At 43.1% G+C, this 27,683-nt stretch overlaps 1 protein-coding gene across 2 annotated transcripts in view; it reads left to right on the top strand.

Moving 5' to 3' along the window:
• Positions 1 to 27,683, top strand: part of DHX32 (DEAH-box helicase 32 (putative)) — a 54,727-nt gene that overhangs the window by 25,644 nt on the left and 1,400 nt on the right. For both annotated transcript variants that reach the window (XM_068548748.1, XM_068548747.1), the window contains 8 exons: positions 4,490 to 4,862; positions 9,910 to 10,155; positions 11,424 to 11,523; positions 11,615 to 11,773; positions 23,558 to 23,749; positions 24,393 to 24,542; positions 26,256 to 26,443; positions 27,339 to 27,520. In XM_068548748.1, coding sequence (XP_068404849.1) covers positions 4,490 to 4,862; positions 9,910 to 10,155; positions 11,424 to 11,523; positions 11,615 to 11,773; positions 23,558 to 23,749; positions 24,393 to 24,542; positions 26,256 to 26,443; positions 27,339 to 27,520 — 1,590 coding nt within the window. The remainder of the gene's footprint in view (positions 1 to 4,489; positions 4,863 to 9,909; positions 10,156 to 11,423; positions 11,524 to 11,614; positions 11,774 to 23,557; positions 23,750 to 24,392; positions 24,543 to 26,255; positions 26,444 to 27,338; positions 27,521 to 27,683) is intronic.

Genomic DNA, 27,683 nt, shown 5'->3' with positions numbered 1-27,683 from the left:
ACCCTGAAAGGGTGAAGGATCCCCACGCCTAGCAGATTCATTCCTCATCCTTTACGTTTTGAAGTGACCTCTCAAGTGGTCATGGTTTTAATTAAAGGATGGACTAGACTTTGGAAACCTTTTGAAAAGGACTCTTGGATGTAGTCACTTTTAAAATGAAATCTTATGATTTTTTTTATCTTATTGATATGTATCGTGTGCATATATATATATATATATTTTTTTTTTTTTTTTAAGAAAGTCATAGAGATAAATAATTATGGAGTAACCCAATAATGTTGTCAGAGTAGTTCAAAGACACATCTCACCTTTTAAGCATCTCTTATGTGTTGGGACTTGGCTTTCATTGCTTTATGGTGAAAACCCTGCAAGCATTCAATCCTAACAGCCCAAGGAAGGACTATAGTTTCTGTTGAAAATTTTTTTCAGCTCTTATCTGCATGTAGCTTTCCTTCCTTAATGTAGAAAATAGTCTTCAGGTGTGGAGGAGCTGAACCGCAGGTACACCTTAGAAGGTGGAAGGGAACTAGCAACCTCCTTCGGCCACTGCGGGTTCTGGTTCCTTCTGCCTCTGCCGGGCTGCCCGGTCGTCTCATCTTTACTTTACAGTCACTCTTGTTGCTGGGATGCTGCACTTTCCTCCCTGACATCCCCCAACCAGTGCAGAGTCAGCAGATACTCTGATTTGTTGCTAACAGGGTTTGAGTTGCAGCAAAGGGGCCAAAGCGAGTGAAAAGCTCTATGTGATACGAGAAAAGAAAGTCGTCCCTTATTTTCCTCCTGGTGCTCTGTGCTCTGAAGAGCAGGCGGCATGGCTGTAAAATGAGTCTCTCCACCACCCACCCACCTGTCACCTTGCACAAGTCCCCCAGCCTCTCTGCTTACGCTTCCTCGTCCGTGAAACGCGGTGGTTGACACACCAGCTCACAGGGCTGTTGTGAGGACTCAGGGAGCTGCTGCCCAAGACTGGTGGATGGGAGCACGACGCACCTGTTAGCGATTTGGGTGATTTGGGTGAAAAGGTAAATTCCGGCCGCATTCATTTCCTTGGAGACACGTGCTAGCCATAAGTTTTTTTTTTAATTAATTAATATATTTATTTTTGGGTGTGTTGGTCTTCGTTTTTGTGCGAGGGCTTTCTCTAGTTGCGGCGAGCGGGGGCCACTCCTCATCGCGGTGCGCGGGCCTCTCACTGTCGCGGCCTCTCGTTGCGGAGCACAGGCTCCAGACGCGCAGGCTCAGTAGTTGTGGCTCACGGGCCCAGTTGCTCCAGGGCATGTGGGATCTTCCCAGACCAGGGCTCGAACCCATGTCCCCCGCATTGGCAGGCAGACTCTCAACCACTGCGCCACCAGGGAAGCCCTAGCCATTATTTTTGATAAGCTCAGATTGAATAGCTATTTAAACAAGAAGATCTAAGGGTGACTTGATTATAGACGGTAGTGTTCTGTATTTGATATTGTCGTTTTCATTTTCTTTGTAACTCCTTAGCATCTAGTCTGTTGGGTACATAATAGGCACTTAGTAAATATAATCTTTATGCCACTACCATTTTTCTGGATTCTATATAGAACAGCTTAGTTCTTCTTTAAGCTTTTTTCTGGCCTTTTTCAAAACAGTGGATACCTGAATATTATATACCTAAAATAGTCTTTCTGAACTAGATATCACAATATCTTGTGGAAGTGACATACATTTCAAATATGGACCCTCTAGAACACAGAATTTTTTAGAAATTACTCAGATTTTTAAGGTCAAATTCAATACATATAATTTCAGAAAATATTAATAAAACTTTCCTATATTATATTCGTAGCTTTCAAAATTTCAGTCTTAAGAATTTAGAATATAAATTACATTTCCAGGGACTTCCCTGTTGGCGCAGTGGTTAGGAATCTGCCTGCCAATGCAGGGGACATGGGTTTGAGCCCTGGTCTGGGAGGATCCCACATGCCCTGGAGCAGCTGGGCCCGTGCGCCACAACTACTGAGCCCGCATGCCTAGAGCCCGTGCTGCATAACACGAGAGGCCACCACAATGAGAAGCCTACGCGCTGCAGCGAAGAGTAGCCCCCGCTCACCACAACTAGAGAAAGCCTGCACACAGCAACAAAGACCCAATGCAGCCAAAAATAAATAAATAAAAATAAATTTTAAAAATAAATAAAAAAATAAATTACATTTCCAAAATGTATCCATCTTTTTACATAGTTATCAGGAACAGTATTTTCTTAAGCACTGTACACATGATCTTATTAATATAAAGGTAAGAAATAGATCTCTGTCTTATGTAGAAAACTGGAGGTTTGTATGGTAAGTTTTAGGGTGGATCCTTAGTATTCCCTTAGTTTTATATAATCATTTGGAAGGCCAGGTCTAGCTTGCTGAGTCTCATAGAGTTTTAGGTGAGTCACATCTGCTCCCTTTTTAATTAAGCCTGGATGTATTTACATAACACACACACTTCCTCTGCCTGGCAGAGAGGAAGCATTTCTTCCTATCAGATAAGTGCTTAGATGAGTTTTGCTCAGAAGGGAATAACATTAAGGAAGTAGCATAGATTAAAGCAACTTGTTTTCAGGCAAGAGTCAATAGTACTTATATTATTATATCATACTAATTACCCTCAGCAGAAGATGACCTGGAACCTAGATTTTGGATGCATCTCTGTTTGTTTGCATCTTGCACAAAGTATAATACTGTAGTATTCAATATATTTTCTTAAGTTTGAGAAAAGGAATAATCAGCAGCTTATCATTGCTCTTTTGGTAAGACAGACACAGAATGAGAACAAGTATAGGAGGAAGGCAGAGAGCAAATGTTCTGATCTCGTCAAGGTGCAGAGAGGGAGAACATGGGCTTTGTTACCAATCCATGGCGGCCAAGGGACCCGTCTTTATAATTTGACAGTGGCATGAGATGTAATAGACATTCAGGCTTAAATCTTGACTCTCTCCCTGGCTTTATGACTTTATGCAGGGTACTTAACCTTTCTGAACCTGTTTCCTCATTTATAAATAATGGGATAGTAATGTCTACCTTGAAGATTTATTCTAAAGGTTAAATGAGAACTATTCTATCAGCACAATGCCTGGCGCACACTAGGTAGGAACTTATAAATGTTTTCTCCTTTTTCTTTCTTCCTTGAAAAGGGTTAATTGAGGACTGTTTCAGAGTCTCCAAGACCACCCCTAGGTTTGATGATTTGCTAGGAAGACTCGTAGGATTCAGTATATAGTTAATCCACAGCTCAGATTTACTGAAGTGAAAGGATACAAAGCAAAGTCAGCACAGGGAAATGGTGCAAGGCGTGAAGTCCGGAGGAGACCAGACACAGGCTTCCGAGAGCACCTCCCAGTGGACTCACCCGGGATATGCTTAGTTCCTCCAGCTGTGAGTTGTAGCAACGAGTTTAAGGAAACTCATTAGAGACTGTGCCCAGCTATTTACTGGGGGCTGGTCACATAGGCACCCTCTGCCTCCTACTGTATTCTAAAGTCCCAGACTCTCAGAAGGAAAGCAGGTTAGACCATATTACAAACAGTAAGCATCAGTTCTGGGAATGGTGAGAACCCTCCCAAATCTAAGTTTCCAAATGCCAGCCAAGGGCCAACCTTGCAAGCAGGCCTTTCTAAGAATAGCAGTTTCAGACCTGCCATAGACAGGGACACATAAAATAAATACCTTAAATGGGTAGAAAACTTATGAAATTGGCTTCCTCAAGGAATAATATAGGTAGATATGTAAACAGTGTCAGAAAGGTGATGTTTGTATGGTGCTGGATGACTAATAGGTATTTATTTTTACTATTATTTTTAACTACACCCCAAGAACTACTGGAAATCCATGAAAATCACTAATGACCCATTCCTCCTCCAGGAACGCTGCCCTCAAATAGGTGGTTACTTTTTAGATGCTTTCGTGTGGTTATTATTTGGGCGACATTTCCAACTCGTTGGTGCTAACACCCTGGTGACGTCATCTCCCACAATGTGCCACTGACAGAGTCCTGCTAGTGGACTCACTGGGCCGTGAGCCTGAGAGAGGACAGTCATCCGTGTATCCTTCCCTTGAAGTGTGTACTCTGACTCAAAACTCTAACATTGATGGAACCGGGGGAACTCTTACCCAACAAGGGTATTTTGCTGAATTACTTTTTTTAAAAAAGCTCAGGGCAGATGTTAAGTGTAGCTCTTGTTAATATCTGTAGTGAACATGTAAGGCAGAGGTCTGGAACCTAGGGCTCAGGGACGGTCTTTAGAGGGTCTGTGAACACATGGAAACTGCTTAAAATTTGTTCACGTGTATTTTTGTATTTTGAAGGCCTGTAGATTTTATCAACTTGAAGAAATCTTGGCCCCCGATAAAGATTTAAACTCCTGATTTAGACAAAAGGATATAGGAAAGGCATTTTTGTTGTTTATGTTAGGAGTTTTTTTATATGATTTTTTTCATGAGAGTATTCTAACTTTCATGTTTCTTCTTTGTAGGTATTGTACTGATGATATGTTACAGAGAGAAATGATGTCCAGTCCTTTTCTGGGTAGCTATGGGGTCATCATCTTAGATGATATTCATGAAAGAAGCATTGCAACTGATGTGTTACTTGGACTTCTTAAAGATGTTTTACTGGCAAGACCGGAACTGAAGCTCATAATTAACTCCTCACCTCACCTGATCAGCAAACTCAGTTCTTATTATGGAAACGTGCCTCTCATAGAAGTGAAAAATAAGTACCCAGTGGAGGTTGTGTACCTTAGTGGGGCTCAAAAGGAGTCTTTTGAGTCTATTTTACGCCTTATCTTTGAAATTCACCACTCCGGTGAGAAGGGTGACATTGTAGTCTTTCTGGCCTGTGAACAAGTAAGTAAGTAATATTCATTCTAACCTAAGAGAGTAATAAGTTTACTTATTGGGAACCTTTTAACCTTGTTGGGAAGCTTTTAATAACTAACATACAGGTTTCAGTTTACTAATTAACTGGTGGAACTGCTATTTGGTTCCATCACACCTCTTTTTTCATACTTTAGAAGAATCCTTGATATAGAGTAAATAAAACCTATGCTGAAAGGCAAACAAGGAAGTGCTTCTAAAAGCAGGAACTGGGGACTTCCCTGGAGGTCCAGTGGTTAGGGCTCTGTGCTTCCACTGCAGGGGGCACGGGTTCGATCCCTGGTTGGGGAACTGACATCCCACAAGCCACAGCATAAATAAATAAATACATACATACCTACATACATAAACAACCAACCAACCAACCAACCACCCCAGGAGCTGTTCTGAAACACAGAATGGGGGTGGGGAGGTGGGGACTCTGAGGAATTCCTGGGGGTGATCTCCAGAGCTGATCTCCAGAGCTGATCTCCTTCCATAGGATCAGGCGAGATCCTGGGCTGCCCCAAAGGCTTGCTGTGAACTGTCTCGGTAGAGAAGACACACTGACTCATCTCACACTCACGGCCACCTCCCTCATGGCAGGCACGTGTGCTGGAGATGCGGGACATAAGCTAAGTCCTCGGCATAGAGTCAGGGAACAAAAAAGTACCCACAATGTTCCTACAGCAGTCAGTGGAGTGTTAGGCAGGAAAATATAATTTATAGCATAGTCAGAAGGCTATCTCCCTATACTTTTCTTAAAAAGATGAATGAGAAAAATCTTCACTTCGATATCTGACAATGTCTTTCAAAAGAACAATGGGAAATGTACAGCTGAGCGTCTCTTTTTGCTTTTATAGAGTCAAGATGTCATTTGGGGTTGTTTTTTTTTTTTTTAATGCAGTTACTGTGGCCCTGCTTCTCTCTCCACTGCTCTGTGGACCAAATCTAAAAGCCTCCAGAATCTGAAGAGTTAGACCTTCCTTCTTAGAGACTGATTTCCTGGCCTTTTTCCCCTACCCGTCATCTCACTCAGAGACTAAAAAAAGCACTAGCTTTTAGACCATGACCCAGATATGTAGTGATTCCAGTGATTAAACAGAAACCAAAAGGAAACTGTATGATATTGGCTGAGCCACCAGCTGAACAAAGACAAGTACCTCAGCTCTCTACCAGAGCCGTTTCTTAAGTATTCACATGCTTTCACAAGTACCTTCAGGAGTATTTATTCTGCTTTATAGTCAAAGCATAAAGGATGACTGATCCTTTAGTTTGGGGAACTTTAGACAGTTTTCTCACAACTTAGATTTTATCTGTTTCCATAAAGAAAGTAATTTAGAATCTCAAATATATGATAACTACAGCATATTTTCAATTTTTCCTGTGTAGATTATACACAGTTTCTTGAATAGTAAATCTTCTACGGATTACAGTGATTTATTCTATGATCATTCCCTAATCCCGCATGATTCAAGATACTCAAGAAAGTCCTGAGGGAAGTAACAAAATGATTAAGGAGACAGAAGAAGGATTTATGAAAACAATTAGAGGTTCTCAGTATAACTGGCTGAAGCCTAAGGAAGGGAGGAATGGCAGAATTAGAAGTCTGAAACATTTGAAAGTTAGAATTGCCAGGTGAAAAGAAGGCATACATTTCGGGGTGGATCGGGTGGGGGACAGTATAATTAAGACTGATAGGATGAGTAGTAGTCATCTTTAGTCAAATTCCAAAATTGATTTTTGAAAAATAAAGCTCATAACAGAATTGGGGGTAGTATTTGATTCTTAAAGTATTTGATTCCTACAAGTTTAATATAAGCTATAATTAATGGCATAGTGACTTCTGAATTGTCAGACTTTAGAAGATGCATTTTTGCCTAGGAGAGTGGTAGAAACTATAAAATCCACAGGGCTTAGAAAATTATATAATCTTCCTCGAAGTCAGACCAGAAAGACATTTCCTATTAAGAAACCATCAGTCCTGAAAGTCATGGACGTGATGGTGTAGTGAAAGCTCTGGGCGGGTTTTGCAATTCTGAGCCTCTGAGAATGCGGATTCGTCATTTTGGCAGGGGCTGCTCATGTGGCCCGGGTCCAGCACTGGAATCTCGGGGGGCAGGGGGGGTCCTCCTTGCCTAGAGGCTCCCAGCAGGCTGCCCAGCGGGTGGGGCAGCAGTTCTGCGGGCTGGAGCATACCTTCTCTGGGAACCAGTGTTTTTCCTCACAGTTCAGCCCCAGATTCCACAGGTATTATCTGGGTTTCTTTTCCCCATCTACCACCTAAACAGCTGAACATAGTTCAGTATGCTGATGGACTTTCTTCTCTTTTACTACTTACGTCAGGATTAACACTCTCCTATGGTCTTGGAATTTGTCTTTTGGAAAGTTTTGTCTTGCTCCGAAATCCATGTTAACAGCTGTTGATCATTTTTCCCCATGCTGTTTGAAGCTTTCTTGATTTCTATATCAAACTTTAAAATCTGCCATAGCAACTAAATGTCATAGGAAAACAAACCCAAGCAGTCTAACAAAAGTGTACTAACTGTCGCTTTTTCTCTTAAGAAATCCTTTTAAAGTTGCAGAAATACTCTCACGTTTGGCTTGGTGAACATTAGGTGCCTCACATTTTCTCGCACTGCTCACTTAGCCCCTCACCTGCTGTGAATTAATACCCACAACCCCGCGCTCCCCTGGCTCTTGCGCTTAATTGAGACTTGGAGCCCTGCATGTTTACAGTGTGTTGTTCCTTATCACTTCACCATCTTGTAACCTGAAAAAAAAGTGAAATAGATTAAATAGAAAACAAATTAAGGTTAATGACACTATCTAGCCAGACTATCGAGCAGCTTGAAGCTGTCACAATGAAGATGCTCTTGGTTGAAGGTTTTCCTGTGAAATGTTCCATCTAGTTGTGGGCCTTTCATTTGGGGGCAGATATCTTCCTTCAATGCAGGTTGCTGTGTTTTCCTGAGTTTTGCAGGTACTGTAGGAAAGCCCCACGTACGTAAATGCTCTGAACACATTGAATAGAAAGGAAATGAGTAAACAGTTTGAAGCACTGAATGAATATTTTAAGTACTTTTTTTAAATTCTGAAGATTATGGCCTCAAAGTTTTCTGTCAGCTTTTTAGGAATCTAAACTAGGTACAATATTTCAGTGCAGTTTGAAGGTTATTTTGATTGGAAATTTGTGAGTGGGTTGCTGGAATCAAATCTCTTCCAGCTCCAGGGTAGCTGTGGAAGATGAAGCACCGCGTGCGGAGGTTACCACCTGCCACCCAGGAGGAATGTGTGAACGTCCTGTGCAGGGAGACGCAGCTCGAGGACTTGTTCTCCTCCGTAGAAATTTCTAAGCTTTCCTCACTTAAAATGATGACATGATTAGAATTATAAAAATTGGAAGAAATCGCTTTGTTCTGATTATTCCAGCCGGCAATTTTTCATTCATTACGGTCAATAATCCTACTCTTTGCTTGGTTAAAAAAAAAATCTGCCCCAAGTAAACCAACCCTGCAGAAAAGGGAAGTGTGAACAGGAGAAGGTACCGGGATAACTGCTGTGTGGGCCCCAGGGGGCAGCCTCTGCCCTGCTTCCTGGGGCCTCTCAGCAGCTCAGGAATAACCTTCAAGTAGCTCACGCGAGGTCTCACTATTTTTCTAGGCAGATCTGTGCACCTACAAAGCCCTTGAGTTAGTTCAATCCCACTATACAGGTGGCGTGGAAGGAAGGAGAGGTGAGCTAGAGCGCTGGACAGTGGACTCAGACTTAACAGTCATGGGAAGGCATCTTTTTTACTCAGATTTTTAGTGAAATCTAATGTATGTAATGAAATGAAATGGGGCTTCTTCCATCTGGTAATGAGTTAGGCCCTTAAAAAAATAGAAATTTTGGAAACAAATTTAAGAGGAGTAAGAATTACATTAAGTGACATCTTTTTTATATGAGGTCCTAAAAATCTGGTTGTGATTTGAGAAATAGAAAAGTACTGCAGGGCTTCCCTGGTGGCGCAGTGGTTAAGAATCCGCCTGCCAATGCAAGGGACGCAGGTTCGAGCCCTGGCCCGGGAAGATCCCACATGCCGCAGAGCAACTAAGCCCGTGGGCCACAACTACTGAGCCTGCACTCTAGAGCCCGCGAGCCACAACTACTGAAGCCCGCGTGCCTAGAGCCAGTGTTCCACAACAAGAGGCCACCGCAGTGAGAAGCCCGCTCACCGCAATGAAGAGTAACCCCCACTCGCCGCGACCAGAGAAAGCCCGCGTGCAGCAACGGAGACCCAACGCAGCCAAAAATAAATAAATAAATTAATTAATTAATTAAAAAGTACTGTGTAAAATGTCTTGCTTTTTGAGCATTTTACACCAATATACTTACTTGTTTGTGGTTTTAGGGCACATAATTTACTCTTTTATTCAGTATATTTGACAGTGAAGCATTTTTAAAGAGTATTTCTAAATTCCTGAAGCTTGCAAATATATAAATAGCAGTGAATATTTCCTGCCTATTTCATTGCATTTCTGCTTTTTTTGAAGTGCTAATGGGTAATAATAGTTTTCAAGATGGCCCAGATTAGAGACCCTGATTGTGGAATGTGGATGCATCTATGCTTCTATTGGAAATCTAGAGATTGTTTTAGAATTCTTAGTTCTGCCACCATCAGAGCACAGTGATGCATCGTCACTGATGTGAGAGTAACTTTTATTCACCTGTCGTTGTTAATGGATATGAGAAATTGCACCAAGCTAGAAAAATAGCAGGATGAATGCATAAAGGCAAAGACGGTACATTTCACAAGGGGAGAGACATTTGGACTAAAAGCACTGAAATTATTTATAAATTATATTTAACTTCCCCCAAGACATGTTCTTACGCAGTTATATCTCCTTTTCATATTTAACGATACCTATAGAAAATGACACAAGTATTTCTTTCCCTGTATACATTATGCAGCTTTTGCCTATAGTTTTATATAATTTGGAGAAAGTTGTTTGTAACGTACTTTATCCTCATGGATGATGTTATTCTTTTACTCTAGGATATTGAAAAAGCCTATGAAATTATCTGTCAAGAAGGATCTAACTTAAACCCAGATCTCGGAGAGCTGATAGTTGTTCCTTTGTATCCAAAAGAGAAATGTGCGTCGTTCAAGCCAAATGATGAAACAGAAAAAAGATGCCAAGTTTATCAGAGACGAGTGGTGCTAACGGCTAGCTCCGGAGAAGCTTTGATCTGTAGCAACACAGTCAAATTTGTTATTGATGTCGGGGTGGAGAGAAGAAAGGTAATTATTGTTGAGGTTAAATAGACTGCTGCTAATTGTCTTGGGCTCCTACCGTTTTACTGACCAGAAAGTGAGGATGAACTCTATGATCTGGGGATTTCTCTCTTATTTGGCCATGTGTGCAAAGAAGAACTATTGCATCCAGTAACAAAAGTCTTGAGCACATGTAACTGCCTGTCATTAGCAGGTTGGTAGTCTGGAAACAAATTAAATTGGTTGAGGGGCCAGAGGAAAAAGTTTTAAGGAAAGACAACTACTAAAGCAAATTACTTGACTCCTAAACTGATCTTTTCTTCTAAACATCCCTTGGGTATTTTTGGTAGCCCCTTTATCGAAGTAATTAGCATCTCCCCCCAGGTGATTTACTAGAAATTAGTTTCAAGTACCCTGAGTTTAATTTTCGCAAATTTTGGCTTTACAGTTGACATGATAAAATTCCATCCTAAATTTTTAAAAAACGTCTGTATATTTTTAATCACTATCCTTAAATTAAAAATTAGGAAAAATGGAAATAGGATATCTCAAACTCTCAAAGACAGTGGGACTTCAGAAATCATAGCCTTTAAACTGAGAAGAATCTACCCAAGTATTGATCCATTTACCATTATTAGATGTTATGTAGCTTTTACCCCTCCAGGAAACTATGGGTCTCTTAAATATCCTTGTTTACTGTGACAGAGCAATTCCAGCCATTAGGAAGGTTCCCTTGGAACCAGTTTGGATTGATCTTATTGAATTAGTCCACCATTCAGAGAACCCAGGGTTATTACTTACCTTTAAACTACGCCTAAGAAAAATCACTGTTAGTGCCACCTGCAGTTTTTGTGTTAGCTGATAGGACTGGAAAAACCCAGCATATGTAATAAAGATGAGACCCCTGGGATCACAGTCAATTTGAATAGAACCTTGAGGAAATGCAGCACTGTCAGATGATCATCCTTTTCTCCACGTGGCACACGAGTGAATATCTGTCATCATTCAGCAGTATAGCGCTTTGAGAAGTGGCATTTGTATTTCAGCAGACGATACAGAGCTCCCATATTTATTGAAGCTACAATGAAAGCAGACAACCCTTAAATCCATTTATCAAAGCTCTTGCAGTTTCCATCTCAAGGCAAGTGAAACAATAATAAATATTGTACAAAAGAAATGAGTCAGTAGCAGAGCATTTCGTGAAGTAAAGTGTGCAAACAGCAGTCACTTCAGGGCCAGCGAGCCTGCTAAATCTTGAGTGAGCTGATGCTTAAGATGCTGTCTTTCGTTTAAAGGTGTACAACCCTAGAATAAGAGCAAACTCACTCGTCATGCAGCCCATCAGCCAGAGCCAAGCAGAGATACGCAAGCAGATTCTCGGTTCATCTTCTTCAGGTAGCACTGCAGACCCCAAAACCAACTCACGTAAGTTCCTGTCCGGAGGCAACACAGAAGCATTAAAACCGTTTTCCTTGGTTTCTTCTAGGAAAACTTTTCTGTCTGTACTCTGAAGAATTTGCCTCCGAAGACATGCGGCCACTTAAGCCGGCGGAAATGCAGGAAGCCAACCTAACCAGCATGGTGCTTTTTATGAAGAGAATCGACATCGCGGGCTTAGGCCACTGTGACTTCGTGAACAGACCAGGTAGCCGTGTGCCCGCGGGTCAGCAGGCGCCTGGCTGAGCCTTACCCTCGTACCTCTTGCCCGTCCCCAGTCCTAAGAGCAGTGGCCCTTGGTGGTGCAAGCAAGCCCGGGGCGTTGGTTTGTCCTGAAGCATTTTCCCCACTAGAGGTAAACATTCCCTAAAGTAATTTTAAAAATTTTTTAAAAAAGCTACCCTCTAGGAAATATCTATTCTGACATTGGAAAAGTGTCTGCCCTTGGCCACTGGAACATAGGGAGATGGGGCCAGGCCAGTAGAAACCCGGGGGGGCGGGGGATAGTGGGCTAAGGGGGTGTAAGGCCGAACCGAACAGAGGAGGATTCTTGGCAGCGTTAGTGTTTCTCGGTGGGAAAACTTGTAGGCAAATGGCCCTTCCTCATGAATCATGCTGTCACCTGGGGAAAACCCACTCGAAGTTCACGCCTTTGTAATTAAGGGTGAATGGAGATATGAAGGGGGTACGGTTGTTAAGCGTAGGACTGAGGCCTTAGAATTACAGTCTGAGCGTCCGTCTCCTGGGGAGCTCCCCCCTGCCGTCCAGTTCACTGAGGAGGGCCCTCTACCATGGGAGGGGTGCTGGCGTCCTCCCCACTAGTGTCAGACCCGGCTGGGACCTGGGCTGCTCCCGCGGGAACCACCAGGAATGCTGGACAGAAGGCTAAGGAAGCTCCAGGGCAGGCGCTCCTCCCTCCTCCCGTGTGGCGAGGCTGCCAGAGCGGCAGCTTAGCTTCACTGCAACCAAGTGGGTACTCGAGTCCCTGTACAAAGGTTTCTGGTTTAAGTACTGATTGCCCTTCAGTTGATGTTTAGCTTTCACTCGTGCATTAATAAAAGAAAACATCCTTAATTCTTTCCACACGTTAGGCCCATGCTTAAAATTTTCACTGTGTTTGTCAAAGGGGGTGATGGGCAGTGTATTAATCTTAGTGTTAGGATATTCATGGCATTTATCAAATTTGCACGAGAGAGCAGCCAGCCAAAAGACCTTGTAAGCAGAGTGTACTTAAAATGGAAACTGAAGAATTTCTACTGTTTTGCTGTACTTTGTCTCAGTTCCTATATTTTTCAGTCATTTTGTCCAGTGGTGCCATTAGGATTACAAGCACTTGAGAAATATAGGTTATATTAGAGTTACTCTTTCTCAAGTATTTCTTAAAATAGCGCATAGAATTTGGAGTAGATTAAGTAAGAGGAGGGCCCCCTAAGAAAGCTAACCTTTGACATGAAAAGGTAGAAGAGAAAATAGAGTGTGGAGGAGACAGTTTCTCATTACAAGAAGAGCAGCCAAGGGGACGGTCCAAGACTCCAACCCTGGATGGTCCTGAGGGGCAGTGTCAGGGCCTCACCTAGAGGTCGCGATGCGAGTCCTCCCCTAGAACCGCAGGGAGTTTTATATTGAAACTCTCCCAGCAAACACTTTGGAAAATCAATTACTTTGGGAAACTCTTTGGAATCTAACGTTCTGAACAGACTCTTCCCTAAAGGAGCAGTGGAATCTCCAGGAGGAAAGGGTCCAGGTGAGCTCCTATCTCGTCTAAGATTGATCTCCTTCCTCTGGAGCCCTCTCCTCCCTTGGCGCTGTCTGTTCTTGCAGGAAAAGGCTTGCTGTTCTCCAGCGGAAGCTCAGAGGCATGCGGGAAAGAGAGGTCTAAATCGAATGCATGTCAAGAAGGCCTTGGCAGTTAGGTTCCTGGGGAGATTAGCACATCGCCTGGAGAACCGCCAAGTAGTCTCAGCCGGACGCCCGCCTCTGAGGATGCTAGCCAGCTTGGCTTCAGTAGAGCGTCCCCACCCGAGAGAAGGTCCCAGAAAAGGCCCGGCCCCTTCCTAACTAGCTGCAAGGATGAATATGCTAGTGATAAATATACCTGGAGGGAGTAGCTTGGAGGAAAGAAACAGTCATAGGATGTGATGTAAGGTGGTAAAGTATCTGTAGCAAACTCAGGCTGAGTGCATTTTTCTTTGATAGCAATGGCCAGAGTGACAGGACTGTGGCAAGTTAGGGTGTAGGCAGGGGCCTGGGGGGGAGCGGAGGGGGCGGGGATGGCTGGGGCCCCGGGGTGGGGGGCTGGGGGCAGGGTGATGCGGCCCAGAAAGGCTGGGAAACACGGGCTGCAGGATTCCTTTAGCTGTGATCCCTTAACTCTCAAGTAGTGAAGCCACTCTGCTCCTGGCTTTCACTCCGGTCCCTGAGAAAAAAGGAGTCTAGAAGGTGAGGGTGTGTCACTTGCATCCATTTCTCCCGACTTTCACCGCTGACCCCAGGGCTTCTGTCGTCGGCTGGCCAGTCACCACTCCAGAGACCACCCCCTGAAGAAACAGGTTTCATTTTTGAAAACTGCTCGCCTCTTAAGCCCAAGAACCACCACGTGTTGATTGCCTGGACATCTTCTTGTCGTGATAGTCGCTGTTTGGTGGACTAGCGCGAAGAGAGAAGAGCAGGCCTCGTAACAGCGAAGATTTTCAAAAGCAAACGGCAAACCACAGCCGTGCAGAGGAATTCCCGTGTCTCTCAGTGGTCACCTCTGCTGCTCACTCCACGGGGCTTAGAGCTGATAACGGGGGACAGAAGGGTGAGGGTGACAATTTATTTTTGTCCCCTGACAGTACGCACATAACTGTTTTCTGCTGTGCTTGGGGAAATGTAACTGTGGATTAACTCTGACTCATCGTTTTGAAAGAAAAAGAAAAAGATGATGCTTGCAGCTGCCGCATGTAGCTCCTCTTGTGAATGAAATACGCAGATGCAGCGGACCTGCCGCCTTTGTCGGGACTCGCGTAACATGAGGATAGAGGGTCTGCCCTCTTGTATCGTGGGGGTTGTTGAGAGGTTCAAATGAGATTATTTATGCAGAAGTGCTCTGTGTACCGTGTAGGGTAGGAGGTGGGCACGTGCCAGCTTTTGTGAGCATGTCCTTGTGAAATTAAGCGAAATAGAGGCCTTTCCTTTCTCTCCTCTTCAGAGCCAAACTCTTAACCCTATTCCCTAAAAGTCCCAAGACTACTGAGAATCTACACCGTCCAACCAGCACCGTCTCGATTCTTCCGTTTCTCCCCTGTGTGGGCTCTTTACTTCCGTGCACACAGTGCCCAAGCTGCAGTCCTAAAACCCACCGGGCCAGAAACCTCATCTTCTGCCTCCGCCCTGTCCAGCTGTCACTCTCTTTCTCCATGTCCATCTGCACATGTGTACGTGTGTGTAATTCACATGTGTACGAGGCACACGGCAAGCCTTGTGTGAGCCCAGCTATCCTTCCCCGGGCCAGCTTCGTCCCTGCCTTTTCTAAGTCCCAGTGGCACTTTGATACACCCTTCCTTTGTGACAGAATTTCTGATGTATAGGATTCTTCTGGGTGCCAGTGCCATAATGCCACTCAAACTGGCATAAGCCAAAGTGCGTTGTGATAAGGAACTTGGGGTGTCATATGAAATCCAAGATGAGAATGTGGCAGTGCCTCAGGGACACCTAAGGACAGAGGCTTGAACAGCACTGGTACTCAGCTTCTCGTCTCTGTCTCTTGGTTCTTCTCTCTCCTGCTGAGTGCCTGAGTAAATGTCCCCGTGACGGGGAGGGGAACAGCCTGTGATTCCTGCTATGTGACATCTAAAATGTTGGCAAGACTTTTCAAGGCCATAGGAAAGATGCCATGTGAGGCCGTTGGTTCTGGAAATGACACAGCAGAGCCTTGCACTCCTCATCTGACCTGCACTCTTGCTTAGAATCAGCACTGGGTCAGTCCCTCCCTCCGGCTGGTGGACTTAACCCTTGTTCCAGATTAATGGCCTCTTTGTTTGTGAGCAGCCTTTCTGCAGATGCCGTGGCAGGAAAACGCAGATCCAGTATTGGAGCCTGGCATTTGGGGTTCCATGGAAAAAGGGCACTGTAACAAAATAGTGTGATAATTGCCCTTCAAGTTACTTTGAGTGATGGCAGTGGGGGAGGTGTGTGACCTTGTAGTGAGCTATCCTACAGGGAGTACGGCTGCCATTGGCAATAGAACTTAATAAAAATGATGATTTGTCCATATTGAAATTGCCTTCGGAATAAAGCAGTGTGATTTTGCACTGCTGTAAAGAAGAGGCCTCACACTGAAACATTTATATTCCATTTGTCAGCATTATTTACCATGGATTACACTTAAATAGCACTGCCATAAAGAACCCTCATCTAAACCCTTCTGCTTTTATCTAAGACAATTTTATGGGCCATACTGGGGAGATGTCTTAAAATGCAGAATGTAATATTAGCAAATCCTATTCGGTTATTTATTATTATTCCTTCACCTGTATAATCTGCATTCATTAACTTGTTCTTTCTAATATAAAGAAACCCCAAGAACTTCCTGTCTTTTTCTGGTGTTCGGACCGAGAGCCGAATCATGAAGTTTGTCCGTTAGTAACTCTGTGTGCAGCCAACTCAACTCCAGTCCAGGACATAAAAATGAGAAGTAGGTGCCCTTTGGGGACAGAGGCTGGCCGTTAAGCCAGATGCGCTTACAGGGACAGTTGCCAGAGATCCTGTAACTTACAATGCAGCAGCTTTGCTGATTTATGGAAATCGGTTTCTACACAACTTTCAATAATTAACTTTGTGCTCCCAGTGCCCTCCTACTCTGTTTAATCTGAGATGCTTATTTCTGCTGCTGCTTCTTGCACCTTCTCTGGCATGTCAGCTGTTACTTTTTTTTTTTTCCCCAAATCTTATGCTCAGTTAAGGTTTTCTATTGTGCTGTTTGTTGAACAGAAATCCTTAATTTTTTTTTTTAATTTTTGAATTTTATTTTATTTATTTTTTTATACTGCACGTTCTTATTAGTCATCAATTTTATACACATCAGTGTATACATGTCAATCCCAATCGCCCAATTCAGCACACCACCACCCCACCCCCCCACGGCTTTCCCCCCTTGGTGTCCATACGTTTGTTCTCTACATCTGTGTCTCAACTTCTGCCCTGCAAACCAGTTCATCTGTACCATTTTCCTAGGTTCCGCATACATGCGTTAATATCCGATATTTATTTTTCTCTTTCTGACTTACTTCACTCTGTATGACAGTCTCTAGATCCATCCACATCTCAACAAACGACCCAATTTCGTTCCTTTTTATGGCTGAGTAATATTCCATTGTATATATGTACCACATCTTCTTTATCCATTCGTCTGTTGATGGGCATTTAGGTTGCTTCCATGACCTGGCTATGGTAAATAGTGCTGCAGTGAACATTGGGGTGCATGTGTCTTTTTGAATTATGGTTTTCTCTGGGTATATGCCCAGTAGTAGGATGGCTGGGTCATATGGTAATTCTATTTTTAGCTTTTTAAGGAACCTCCGTACTGTTCTCCATAGTGGCTGTATCAATTTACATTCCCACCAACAGTGCAAGAGGGTTCCCTTTTCTCCACACCTTCTCCAGCATTTGTTGTTTGTAGATTTTCTGATGATGCCTGTTCTAACTGGTGTGAGGTGATACCTCACTGTAGTTTTGATTTGCATTTCTCTACTAAGTAGTGATGTTGAGTAGCTTTTCATGTGCTTCTTGGCCATCTCTATGTCTTCTTTGGAGAAATGTCTATTTAGGTCTTCTGCCCATTTTTGGATTGGGTTGTTTGTTTCTTTAATATTGAGCTGCATGTGCTGTTTATATATCTTGGAGATTAATCCTTTGTCCGTTGATTTGTTTGCAAATATTTTCTCCCGTTCTGAGGGTTGTCTTTTCATCTTGTTTATGGTTTCCTTTGCTGTGCAAAAGCTTTGAAGTTTCATTAGGTCCCATTTGTTTATTTTTGTTTTTATTTCCATTACTCTAGGAGGTGGATCAAAAAAGATCTTGCTGTGATTTATGTCAAAGAGTGTTCTTCCTATGTTTTCCTCTATGAGTTTTATAGTGTCTGGTCTTAAATTTAGGTCTCGAATCCATTTTGAGTTTATTTTTGTGTATAGTGTTAGGGAGTGTTCTAATTTCATTCTTTTACATGTAGCTGTCCAGTTTTCCCAGCACCACTTATTGAAGAGACTGTCTTTTCTCCATTGTATATCCTTGCCTCCTTTGTCATAGATTAGTTGACCATAGGTGTGTGGGTTTATCTCTGGGCTTTCTATCTTGTTCCATTGATCTATGTTTCTGTTTTTGTGCCAGTACCATATTGTCTTGATTACTGTAGCTTTGTAGTATAGTCTGAAGTCAGAGAGTCTGATTCCTCCAGCTCCGTTTTTTTCCCTCAAAACTGCTTTGGCTATTCGGGGTCTTTTGTGTCTCCATACAAATTTTAAGATATTTTGTTCTAGTTCTGTAAAAAATGCCATTGGTAATTTGATAGGGATTGCATTGAATCTGTAGATTGCTTTGGGTAGTATAGTCATTTTCACAATATTGATTCTTCCAATCCAAGAACATGGTATATCTTTCCATCTGTTGGTATCATCTTTAATTTCTTTCATCAGTGTCTTATAGTTTTCTGCATACAGGTCTTTTGTCTTCCTAGGTAGATTTATTCCTAGGTATTTTATTCTTTTTGTTGCAGTGGTAAATGGGAGTGTTTCCTTAATTTCTCTTTCAGATTTTTCATCATTAGTGTATAGGAATGCAAGAGATTTCTGTGCATTAATTTTGTATACTGCAACTTTACCAAATTCATTGATTAGCTCTAGTAGTTTTCTGGTGGCATTTTTAGGATTCTCTATGTATAGTGTCATGTCATCTGCAAACAGAGACAGTTTTACTTCTTCTTTTCCAATTTGTATTCCTTATATTTTTCTTCTCTGATTGCCGTGGCTAGGACTTCCAAAACTATGTTGAATAATAGTGGTGAGAGTGGACATCCTTGTCTCGTTCCTGATCTTAGAGGAAATGCTTTCAGTTTTTCACCATTGAGAATGATGTTTGCTGTGGGTTTGTCGTATATGGCCTTTATTATGTTGAGGTAGGTTCCCTCTATGCCCACTTTGTGGAGAGTTTTTATCATAAATGGGTGTTGAATTTTGTCAAAAGCTTTTTCTGCATCTATTGAGATGATCATATAGTTTTTATTCTTCAATTTGTTATTATGGTGTATCACATTGATTGATTTGCGTATATTGAAGAATCCTTGCATCCCTGGGATAAATCCCACTTGATCATGGTGTATGATTCTTTTAATGTGTTGTTGGATTCTGTTTGCTAGTATTTTGTTGAGGATTTTTGCATCTATATTCATCAGTGATATTGGTCTGTAATTTTCTTTTTTTGTAGTCTCTTTGTCTGGTTTTGGTATCAGGGTGATGGTGGCCTCATAGAATGAGTTTGGGAGTGTTCCTTCCTCTGCAATATTTTGGAAGAGTTTGAGAAGGATGGGTGTTAGCTCTTCTTTAAATGTTTGATAGAATTCGCCTGTGAAGCCATCTGGTCCTGGACTTTTGTTTGCTGGAAGATTTTTAATCACAGTTTCAATTTCATTACTTGTGATTGGTCTGTTCATATTTTCCATTTCTTCCTGGTTCAGTCTTGGAAGGTTATACCTTTCTAAGAATTTGTCCATTTCTTCCATGTTGTCCATTTTATTGGCATAGAATTGCTTGTAGTAGTCTCTTAAGATGCTTTGTATTTCTGCGGTGTCTGTTGTAACTTCTCCTTTTTCATTTCTAATTTTATTGATTTGAGTCCTCTCCCTCTTTTTCTTGATGAGTCTGGCTAATGGTTTATCAATTTCGTTTACCTTCTCAAAGAACCAGCTTTTAGTTTTATTGATCTTTGCTATTGTTTTCTTTGTTTCTATTTCATTTATTTCTGCTGTGATTTTTTAAATTTTTTTCCTTCTGCTAACTTTGGGTTTTGTTTGTTCTTCTTTCTCTAGTCCCTTTAGGTGTAAGGTTAGATTGTTTATTTGAGATTTTTCTTGTTTCTTGAGGTAGGCTGGTATAAGCTATAAACTTCCCTCTTAGAACTGCTTTTGCTGCGTCCCATAGGTTTTGGATCATCGTGTTTTCATTGTCATTTTTCTCTAGGTATTTTTTGATTTCCTCTTTGATTTCTTCAGTGATCTCTTGGTTATTTAGTAACATATTGTTTAGCCTCCACGTGTTTGTGTTTTTTATGGGGTTTTTTCCATGTAATTGATTTCTTATCTCATAGCGTTGTGGTCGGAAGAGATGCTGTATATGATTTCAATTTTCTTGAATTTACTGAGGCTTGATTTGTGACCCAAGATGTGATCTATCCTGGAGAATGTTCCGTGCGCACTTGAGAAGAAAGTGTGTTCTGCTGTTTTTGGATGGAATGTCCTACAAATATCAATTAAATCTATCTGGTCTATTGTGTCATTTAAAGCTTCTGTTTCCTTATTAATTTTCTGTCTGGATGATCTGCCCATTGGTGTAAGTGAGGTGTTAAAGCCCCCCACTATTACTGTGTTACTGTCAATTTCCTCTTTTATAGCTGTTAGCATTCGCCTTATGTATGGAGGTGCTCCTATGTTGGGTGCATGTATATTTATAATTGTTATATGTTCTTCTTGGATTGATCCCTTGATCATTATGTAGTGTCCTTCCTTGTCTCTTGTAACATTCTTTATTTTAAAGTCTATTTTATCTGATATGAGTATTGCTACTCCAGCTTTCTTTTGATTTCCATTTGCATGGAATATCTTTTACCATCCCCTCACTTTCAGTCTGTATCTGTCCCTAGGTCTGAAGTGGGTCTCTTGTAGACAGCATACATATGGGTCTTGTTTTTGTATCCATTCAGCGAGACTGTGTGTTTTGGTTGGAGCATTTAATCCATTCACATTTAAGGTAATTATCAATATGTATGTTCCTATGACCATTTTCTTAATTGTTTCGGGTTTGTTTTTGTAGTTCCTTTTCTCCTCTTGTGTTTCCCACTCAAACAAGTTCCTTTAGCATTTGTTGTAGAGCTGGTTTGGTGGAGCTGAATTCTCTTAGCTTTTGCGTGTCTGTAAAGCTTTTGATTTCTCTGTCGAATCTGAATGAGATCCTTGCCGGGTAGAGTAATCTTGGTTGTAAGTTCTTCCCTTTCATCATTTTAAGTATATCATGCCACTCCCTTCTGGCTTGTAGAGTTTCTGCTGAGAAATCAGCTGTTAACCTTATGGGAGTTCCCTTGTATGTTATTTGTCGTTTTTCCCTTGCTGCTTTCAATAATTTTTCTTTGTCTTTAATTTGTGCCAATTTGATTACTATGTGTCTCGGCGTGTTTCTCCTTGGGTTTATCCTGTATGGGACTCACTGTGCTTCCTGGACTTGGGTGGCTATTTCCTTTCCCATGTTAGGGAAGTTTTCGACTATAATCTCTTCAAATATTTTCTCTGGTCCTTTCTCTCTCTCTTCTCCTTCTGGGACCCCTATAATGCGAATGTTGTTGTGTTTAATGTTGTCGCAGAGGTCTCTTAGGCTGTCTTCATTTCTTTTCATTCTTTTTTCTTTATTCTGTTCTGCGGCCGTGAACTCCACCATTCTGTCTTCCAGGTCACTTATCTGTTCTTCTGCCTCAGTTATTCTGCTATTGATTCCCTCTATTGTAGTTTTCATTTCAGTTATTGTATCGTTCATCTCTGTTTGTTTGTTCTTTAATTCTTCTAGGTCTTTGTTAAACATTTCTTGCATCTTCTTGATCTTTGCCTCCATTCTTTTTCCGAGGTCCTAGATCATCTTCACTATCATTATTCTGAATTCTTTTTCTGGAAGGTTGCCTGTCTCCACTTCATTTAGTTGTTTTTCTGGGGTTTTATCTTGTTCCTTCATCTGGTACATAGCCCTCTGCCTTTTCATCTTGTCTATCTTTCTGTGAATGTGGTTTTTGTTCCACAGGCTGCAGGATTGTAGTTCTTGCTTCTGCTGTCTGCCCTCTGGTGGATGAGGCCATCTCTGTTACTTTTGATTTCATGGCTCACTGATGGCTCGGACTTTTTTTCTAAATAGCCCATCTGTTTACTTCCCGGGACTGTGATTTCTCAAGGTCTCATCCTTGCCGCAGGGTCTCCAAATGAACAAGGAGTCCACCAGTGCTCCTGGCTAGTGCCCTGGAGAGGCCAAGGGGTCAGAATCCAAGAACAGAATCCCCTGAGGCCGTGCTCTTCTCAGTTTTAAATCTTGTTGAAAGAAACCAAAAACAGGGACGTTCAGCTTCTTTTCTCCCAGGTGGGGTGAAAGCCACGCCCGAGTCCTCTAGCAGATGCCTGGGTTCTCTGCAGGCTTGCTCATAGCCCCCCTCAGCCCAACACTTACTTGCTTTCCCAGTAACTGATCTTTCACTGGCAAATCATGTGTCAGAGGTGGAGGCCAGGCCCATTCCACGCTCTCTCCTCCGGCAGGAGGCCTGGGGATGCAAGGAGCTGCGTGCAGCACCGGGGGTCCTTACCCAGCCCGCAGCGGGGGTCTCTCCCAGTGTTCCCAGGTCTCTTGATGGGAATGGGGGGACTTTATCAAATCTGAATTTGGGACTGCCTTTTGAGTTACACAGTTTGCTTGTAATTTTGACAAATAGCTTAGTGGTCAAAGTTTGGGCAGCAAATAAGTAAATTTGTACTGTTCATTACCTTGAACTCCCAGCTACAAGGAGGTTAAACTGCTTCTCAGGTCCCCACAGGCTCTGTCTCCCGCCTGCCAGGAACATGTTGGAAGTGAGACAAGTGAAAGCCGTTGAGTAGCTCATAAATCCTTCCGTTTCTTGGGTAGAACAATCCAGCAGCTTCATGCTGTGTGATTTGCTTCTTTGTGAGGCCTGGTGAAAAACACATGTATTCATTTTAATGTGACTTTATTTTGCAAGGACAAGGAGAATACCTCACTTTGAATAAATGGATTTATCTTTGTAGGTGGATATTAAGCATATATAATAAAACTACGCCATTATTGATGTCATATAAACTTATAAGGGAAATAAAGGGATGGAGAAAATTAGCCTTTGGTCCTTACTTGTACTGGCAAATAGCTCTTTCAACATCCTTGTCTACCATTTCTGTCATCTGGGTCAGTTTCAATTGATTCGTTTTTCTCTTTATTATGGGATTATATTTTCCTGCTTTTCATGCCTCATGATATTTGTTGGATGCTAGACATTGTACATTTTACTGGGTTGGATACTGGATATTTTGTATTCCTGTAAATATTCTTGAGCTTTGTCCCGGGATGCAGAGTGATCCTTTCAGGTCTTGACTTTAGGATTAGTTAGGTGGCACTGGAACAGTGTACATGTGGGGTGTAGTTATTCTGTGTTTCCCCCTGAGAGTCCCATGAATCATGAGGCTTTGCAGCCTGGCTGGTGGGAACGGGCATATATCTGGATCCCGTGTGAGCACCAGGCACTGACCCTCTGCTGCTCTGGATGGTTCCTTCTCTGGCCTGGAGTGGAGTGAATGGGCCCTGCTGACTGATTGAGGGGCTCTCGTACATCCTCTGAGTCCTCGCTCTAGAGCTCTCTCCTCTCAGGAGGTCCGACCTGCAGGCTCTGGCCACCTTAGTCTCCCTGGACCCTCAGCACCCTCTCCATAATTCGGGGAGTCTGGCAGCTCCCCTTGGGTCCCCTCCCAGCACCACAGCCTGGAGACTCTCTCAAGGCAGTAAACTGGGCAGTCCTCAGGCTTACCTCTTGAGGTGTCCCCCTCCCAGGAATCACTGTCCTTCGTTGCCTGATGTTCTCTGTCTTGCGAACTCTTGTTTCATATATTTTGTTCATTGTTTGGTTGTTTTGTGTGGGAGGGAAAATCCAGTACCTGTTACTCCATCTTGATTGTATGAGACTTTCTAATTATTAATTTTGTCTTCCCTAGCACCGGAAAGTTTGATGCAGGCTTTGGAAGACTTAGATTATCTGGCAGCGCTGGACAATGATGGAAATCTTTCCGAATTTGGAATCATCATGTCAGAGTTTCCTCTTGATCCACAACTCTCCAAGTCTATCTTAGCATCCTGTGAATTTGACTGTGTAGATGAAATGCTAACAATCGCTGCCATGGTAACAGGTATTCCTTCGACAGCTCTTTTGTACTGTGTATCTGCAGCAGGTATAGATTTAAATGAGATCCATTAGAAATGATAATGAAATATTTTAGTAGTTTAAAAATGTAGAAAATTATAAGAATTGCCTTAATATGAAAAAACCTAAATAAAAGCCCAGTGAATTTCTTAAATCAGACAGGTGAAAGCATACCAAGTTCGCTTTTGCTGAAGTAATCAGTACAGATCAAGAAAAACGTGTCACGTGTGTGTGTTTTTTATTTCCCACCACCTCATTCATCTTGGTTTATAGGTTTTAATTGATTCTTTTACTGGCAGGACAAACCAAAGGCTATGCTGCATTAGGACCTGAGTTCTAATCCTGTCCCTGGACCAGGGGCTGTAATACTTACAAGCAGGGTGTCCACTGTGCTGAGCAGACCTGAGAAAAGCTAACACACAGGAGCAAGGAGAAGCACAAGATGACAGCCCACCCTACAGTTCTCTGATTTCTAAGTAAACAGGATAGCATGTTATTCACAGAGTAAGACAGGAGCAGGGCTACAAACAGCAGTGAGCCCCCATCCGTTCCCCCCGCAGCCTGTCGTGCCAAAGGGCTAAAGGGCACATCTCATTATTGCTGACCTTCTGTCCTTTTGCATCTTAAAGCTCCTAATTGCTTTTCGCATCTGCCCCCGGGAGCGGAGGAGGGCGCCTTGTCTTGTTGGAAGAAGTTCTTACATCCTGAAGGAGATCACTTCACCCTCATCAACATTTACAAGGCCTACCAGGACATGGCTCTGAATTCCACCAGCGAACGTAAGTGAATGCTTGGCCGTCTCAGAAATTACCTCCGAATTCCACCTTTCCTTCCCCAGACAAAGCTGGGTTGTTATTCGTCCAACACCCTTTCTCTCCAGCCCCCTTGGTCATTTGAGTGGGATGGCGCTTGAGGCCCTCAGACACCCGCAGGTGAGCAGTAGAGACACGCCTCCTGCTCCCACAGAGGGCGGCCCTGCATCCACGGACCCGGCACCCAGCCCGGCAGCCTTCAGAGCGAGCTCGCTGGGGCCACAGGGACGGGGGACACAGACTTGCACAGCACGGCTCCTGTCCTCTAGGGTCCAGGGAGGAAGGAAAGGAACTGCCATCTCTAGGTGCCCACCGGCCAGAGCTGTGCTTTGTGCCTTTCATAACGTGGCATGCTCACTACTGGATGGAGAGAGAATATGGAGCATTCAAAACAAAACAAACAAAACCCCCAGCTCCAGGTAATAGTAACGAATAGGCTGATGAGCTGAGGGAGGCTGGAGCCTGGCCGAGGAGGGGAGAGGGGCGGGGAGGGCGTCCAGGGGAGTAGAATGGCCTGGTGCAGAGCTGCGGCAGAAGTCCTGGGTACGTCTAAACCACGGTGGGTATGTTCCCGTTCCCAGTGGTGCGGGAACAGAAAACTCCTGCACGTGAAACTCCCGTGCTGGGCCTTAAAGACAGGAAGGGGGTCTCCAGGGGCAGACGGGGCAAAGCAGTGAGGCGGACACAGCCGGAGGGGAGCTCCCTTCCTACCAGGAGGATTGTTCTCACCTTTGTTCTCCACGATGCTGCTTTTACCTCCTTTGCTCCAGCAGATGGTGTGAAAAATGTTTAAAGTGAAGTGAAAAGTATGACAGCAGTCAGAGTGGCAGAGCAGGGAGTTAGTTTTTCAAAGCTGAGCAGAAAAAGTTGTCAGCGGAGCCAGAAAGTACGTGAGGGCCTTGGCATCTTTGGAGGGCAAGTCGGTGGCGGTCGTCGTTGGACCAAGTGCACGCACTCCTGTGGCTCCAGACGGGCCTGAGTGAGTGGACGGGAAGGACCGACGGAGGTCTGCGGCCCGCTGCGCCGAGGCCACGTGCGCTTCCAGGCCACGGCAAAACTCTGGGTCCAGCTAATCACAGACGGCAAGAAAGAATAACTTCACACTGATCCGGGGGACTGAATTTCGATACAAAATTTGCAGCTAGGGTAGGCGAGCTTAACTGTGACATCATTAATTCCCACATCAGCCTAATAGTAATCCTTTTCCTATAATTAAGTAAAGTATGTGAGATATTTTCATGCATCAGAGCTATCTGTACTGTAAGCTTTTTCCCTCCTAGTTTGATTGAATGTCGTGGGCACGTACATCCTCGCCGTACGCACACTGGACGAAATGTTGATCTTGAGACAGTCTCTTCTGCCCCTTACAAGCCAGATGAGGGTGCTATAGTATTGGTCAGCGCTAGGGACCTGCACTTTACAGTTGGTGGGCTCGTGGAGTCCCCCGCAGCCACTGCAGGTCCTGCCAGCCGGCACCCTCTCCCTTCCCAGCGGTGCCAGGGACAGCCACTCCCGCGGCCACCGGAGGTCCCCGTCCTTGCTGCCTCCCTCCCACTCACTCATGTGACAACCTTGTTAGGAGAGGACACAGAGGGAAGCAGAGGCAGCGCGCCTTCCCGCCTGGGCTCTCTCAGTTATGACAAGTCATTTCTAAATAGCTTTTTGTTCGTTCCTTCCTAGACTGTGTTGAAAAGTGGTGTCACGATTACTTCCTCAACTGCTCTGCACTCAGGATGGCAGATGTTATCCGAGCCGAACTCTTAGAAATCATCAAGCGAATCGAGCTTCCTTACACAGAACCTGCTTTTGGCTCAAAGGAAAACACTCTGAACATAAGGAAAGCTCTTCTGTCTGGTTATTTTATGCAGGTAAGAATGGATAAGGCCACCTGTAGTGTGCGCTTTACAAAATTTCACGTATTCAGGACATCCTGTCAGAAACCTCCCACTTAGGATGATTATTGTATTGATGTTAACTTTAAAATAAAACTAAAAACCCTTCTATGTTATTAAAGATTTGGTATTTAAATACACTTCCCCTGAGGGGAATGGAGGACTAAGCTAGCACGTTCTCTCTGTCCGGAAGACCTTTTCTATCACAGAGGAGTTGTCACAGCACTCCGGCTGAACAGTTACAGCCCCGCATCTCACCTGTTTACTCCCAGGTACCTGGTGATGTAATTAATGCCCAGCAAGAAGTAAAGGCAACAGCCCATTTGTTTCTTTCCCAGCGTGGAGGTTGACTAACGTAGCGCCTCTAAACTAAAGCACGTTACAGAATAAGTATGCACCACCTAAACTCTAAAGCACTCTTAATGGAGAAAAAGGACATTTTAGCATGGATTTCCTCATCTGTATGGAAGAAGTAAGGTTACCTGCATCACAGGGTTATCATGAGGATTAAATGAGCTTAAACGTCAAGTGTAAAGCACTGGACGTTTGCAAGCGTGGTCCATAATGTGACAGGGAACGTGCTAGCTTTATTTCTTGACCAAAACATTCACCTCTGTAGCTGCACTATTTTGGCATGCTGCCCTGAAATTGATGAAATTAGTTAACATTATCATCATCACTGGCTCCAAGTTTTGAGCAAAACATGTTTATGTCTTATTTTCTATATCTGAAACTAGAAAACATGGGCAGCAAATTTGTAGTTTTAACCATTCTGTATGAAGTATTTTGGAATTTTTAAAACAAAATATTTTTGTGTATCGATCTCCGTATTAATACAAAATCCTTTTTTCTTTAAAACGCTGCCTTTTAGATTGCTCGGGATGTTGATGGGTCAGGTAATTACTTAATGCTGACGCACAAGCAAGTTGCACAGCTGCATCCCCTTTCTTGTTACTGTGTCACCAAGAAGATGCCAGAGTGGGTTCTCTTCCATAAATTCAGCATATCTGACAACAACTACATCAGGATCGCCTCAGAAATCTCTCCTGAGCTGTAAGTTTAACGGAGAAAAAGGGGGTTTCTTGGAATTCATACATGAAGAGCAAATGACAAATTTGGTTTTTCTTACATTTTCAATATAAGTTTATACTGCTACCAATCTAAATTATGTTGAGAGTACCTACTAAAGGCAGGTCTCCGTAGATGACTAAGAAAT

The sequence above is a fragment of the Eschrichtius robustus genome, chromosome 7, assembly GCF_028021215.1.
Source record: "Eschrichtius robustus isolate mEscRob2 chromosome 7, mEscRob2.pri, whole genome shotgun sequence".
NCBI lineage: Eukaryota > Metazoa > Chordata > Mammalia > Artiodactyla > Eschrichtiidae > Eschrichtius > Eschrichtius robustus.
This window is presented reverse-complemented; position numbering and strand designations above follow the sequence as displayed.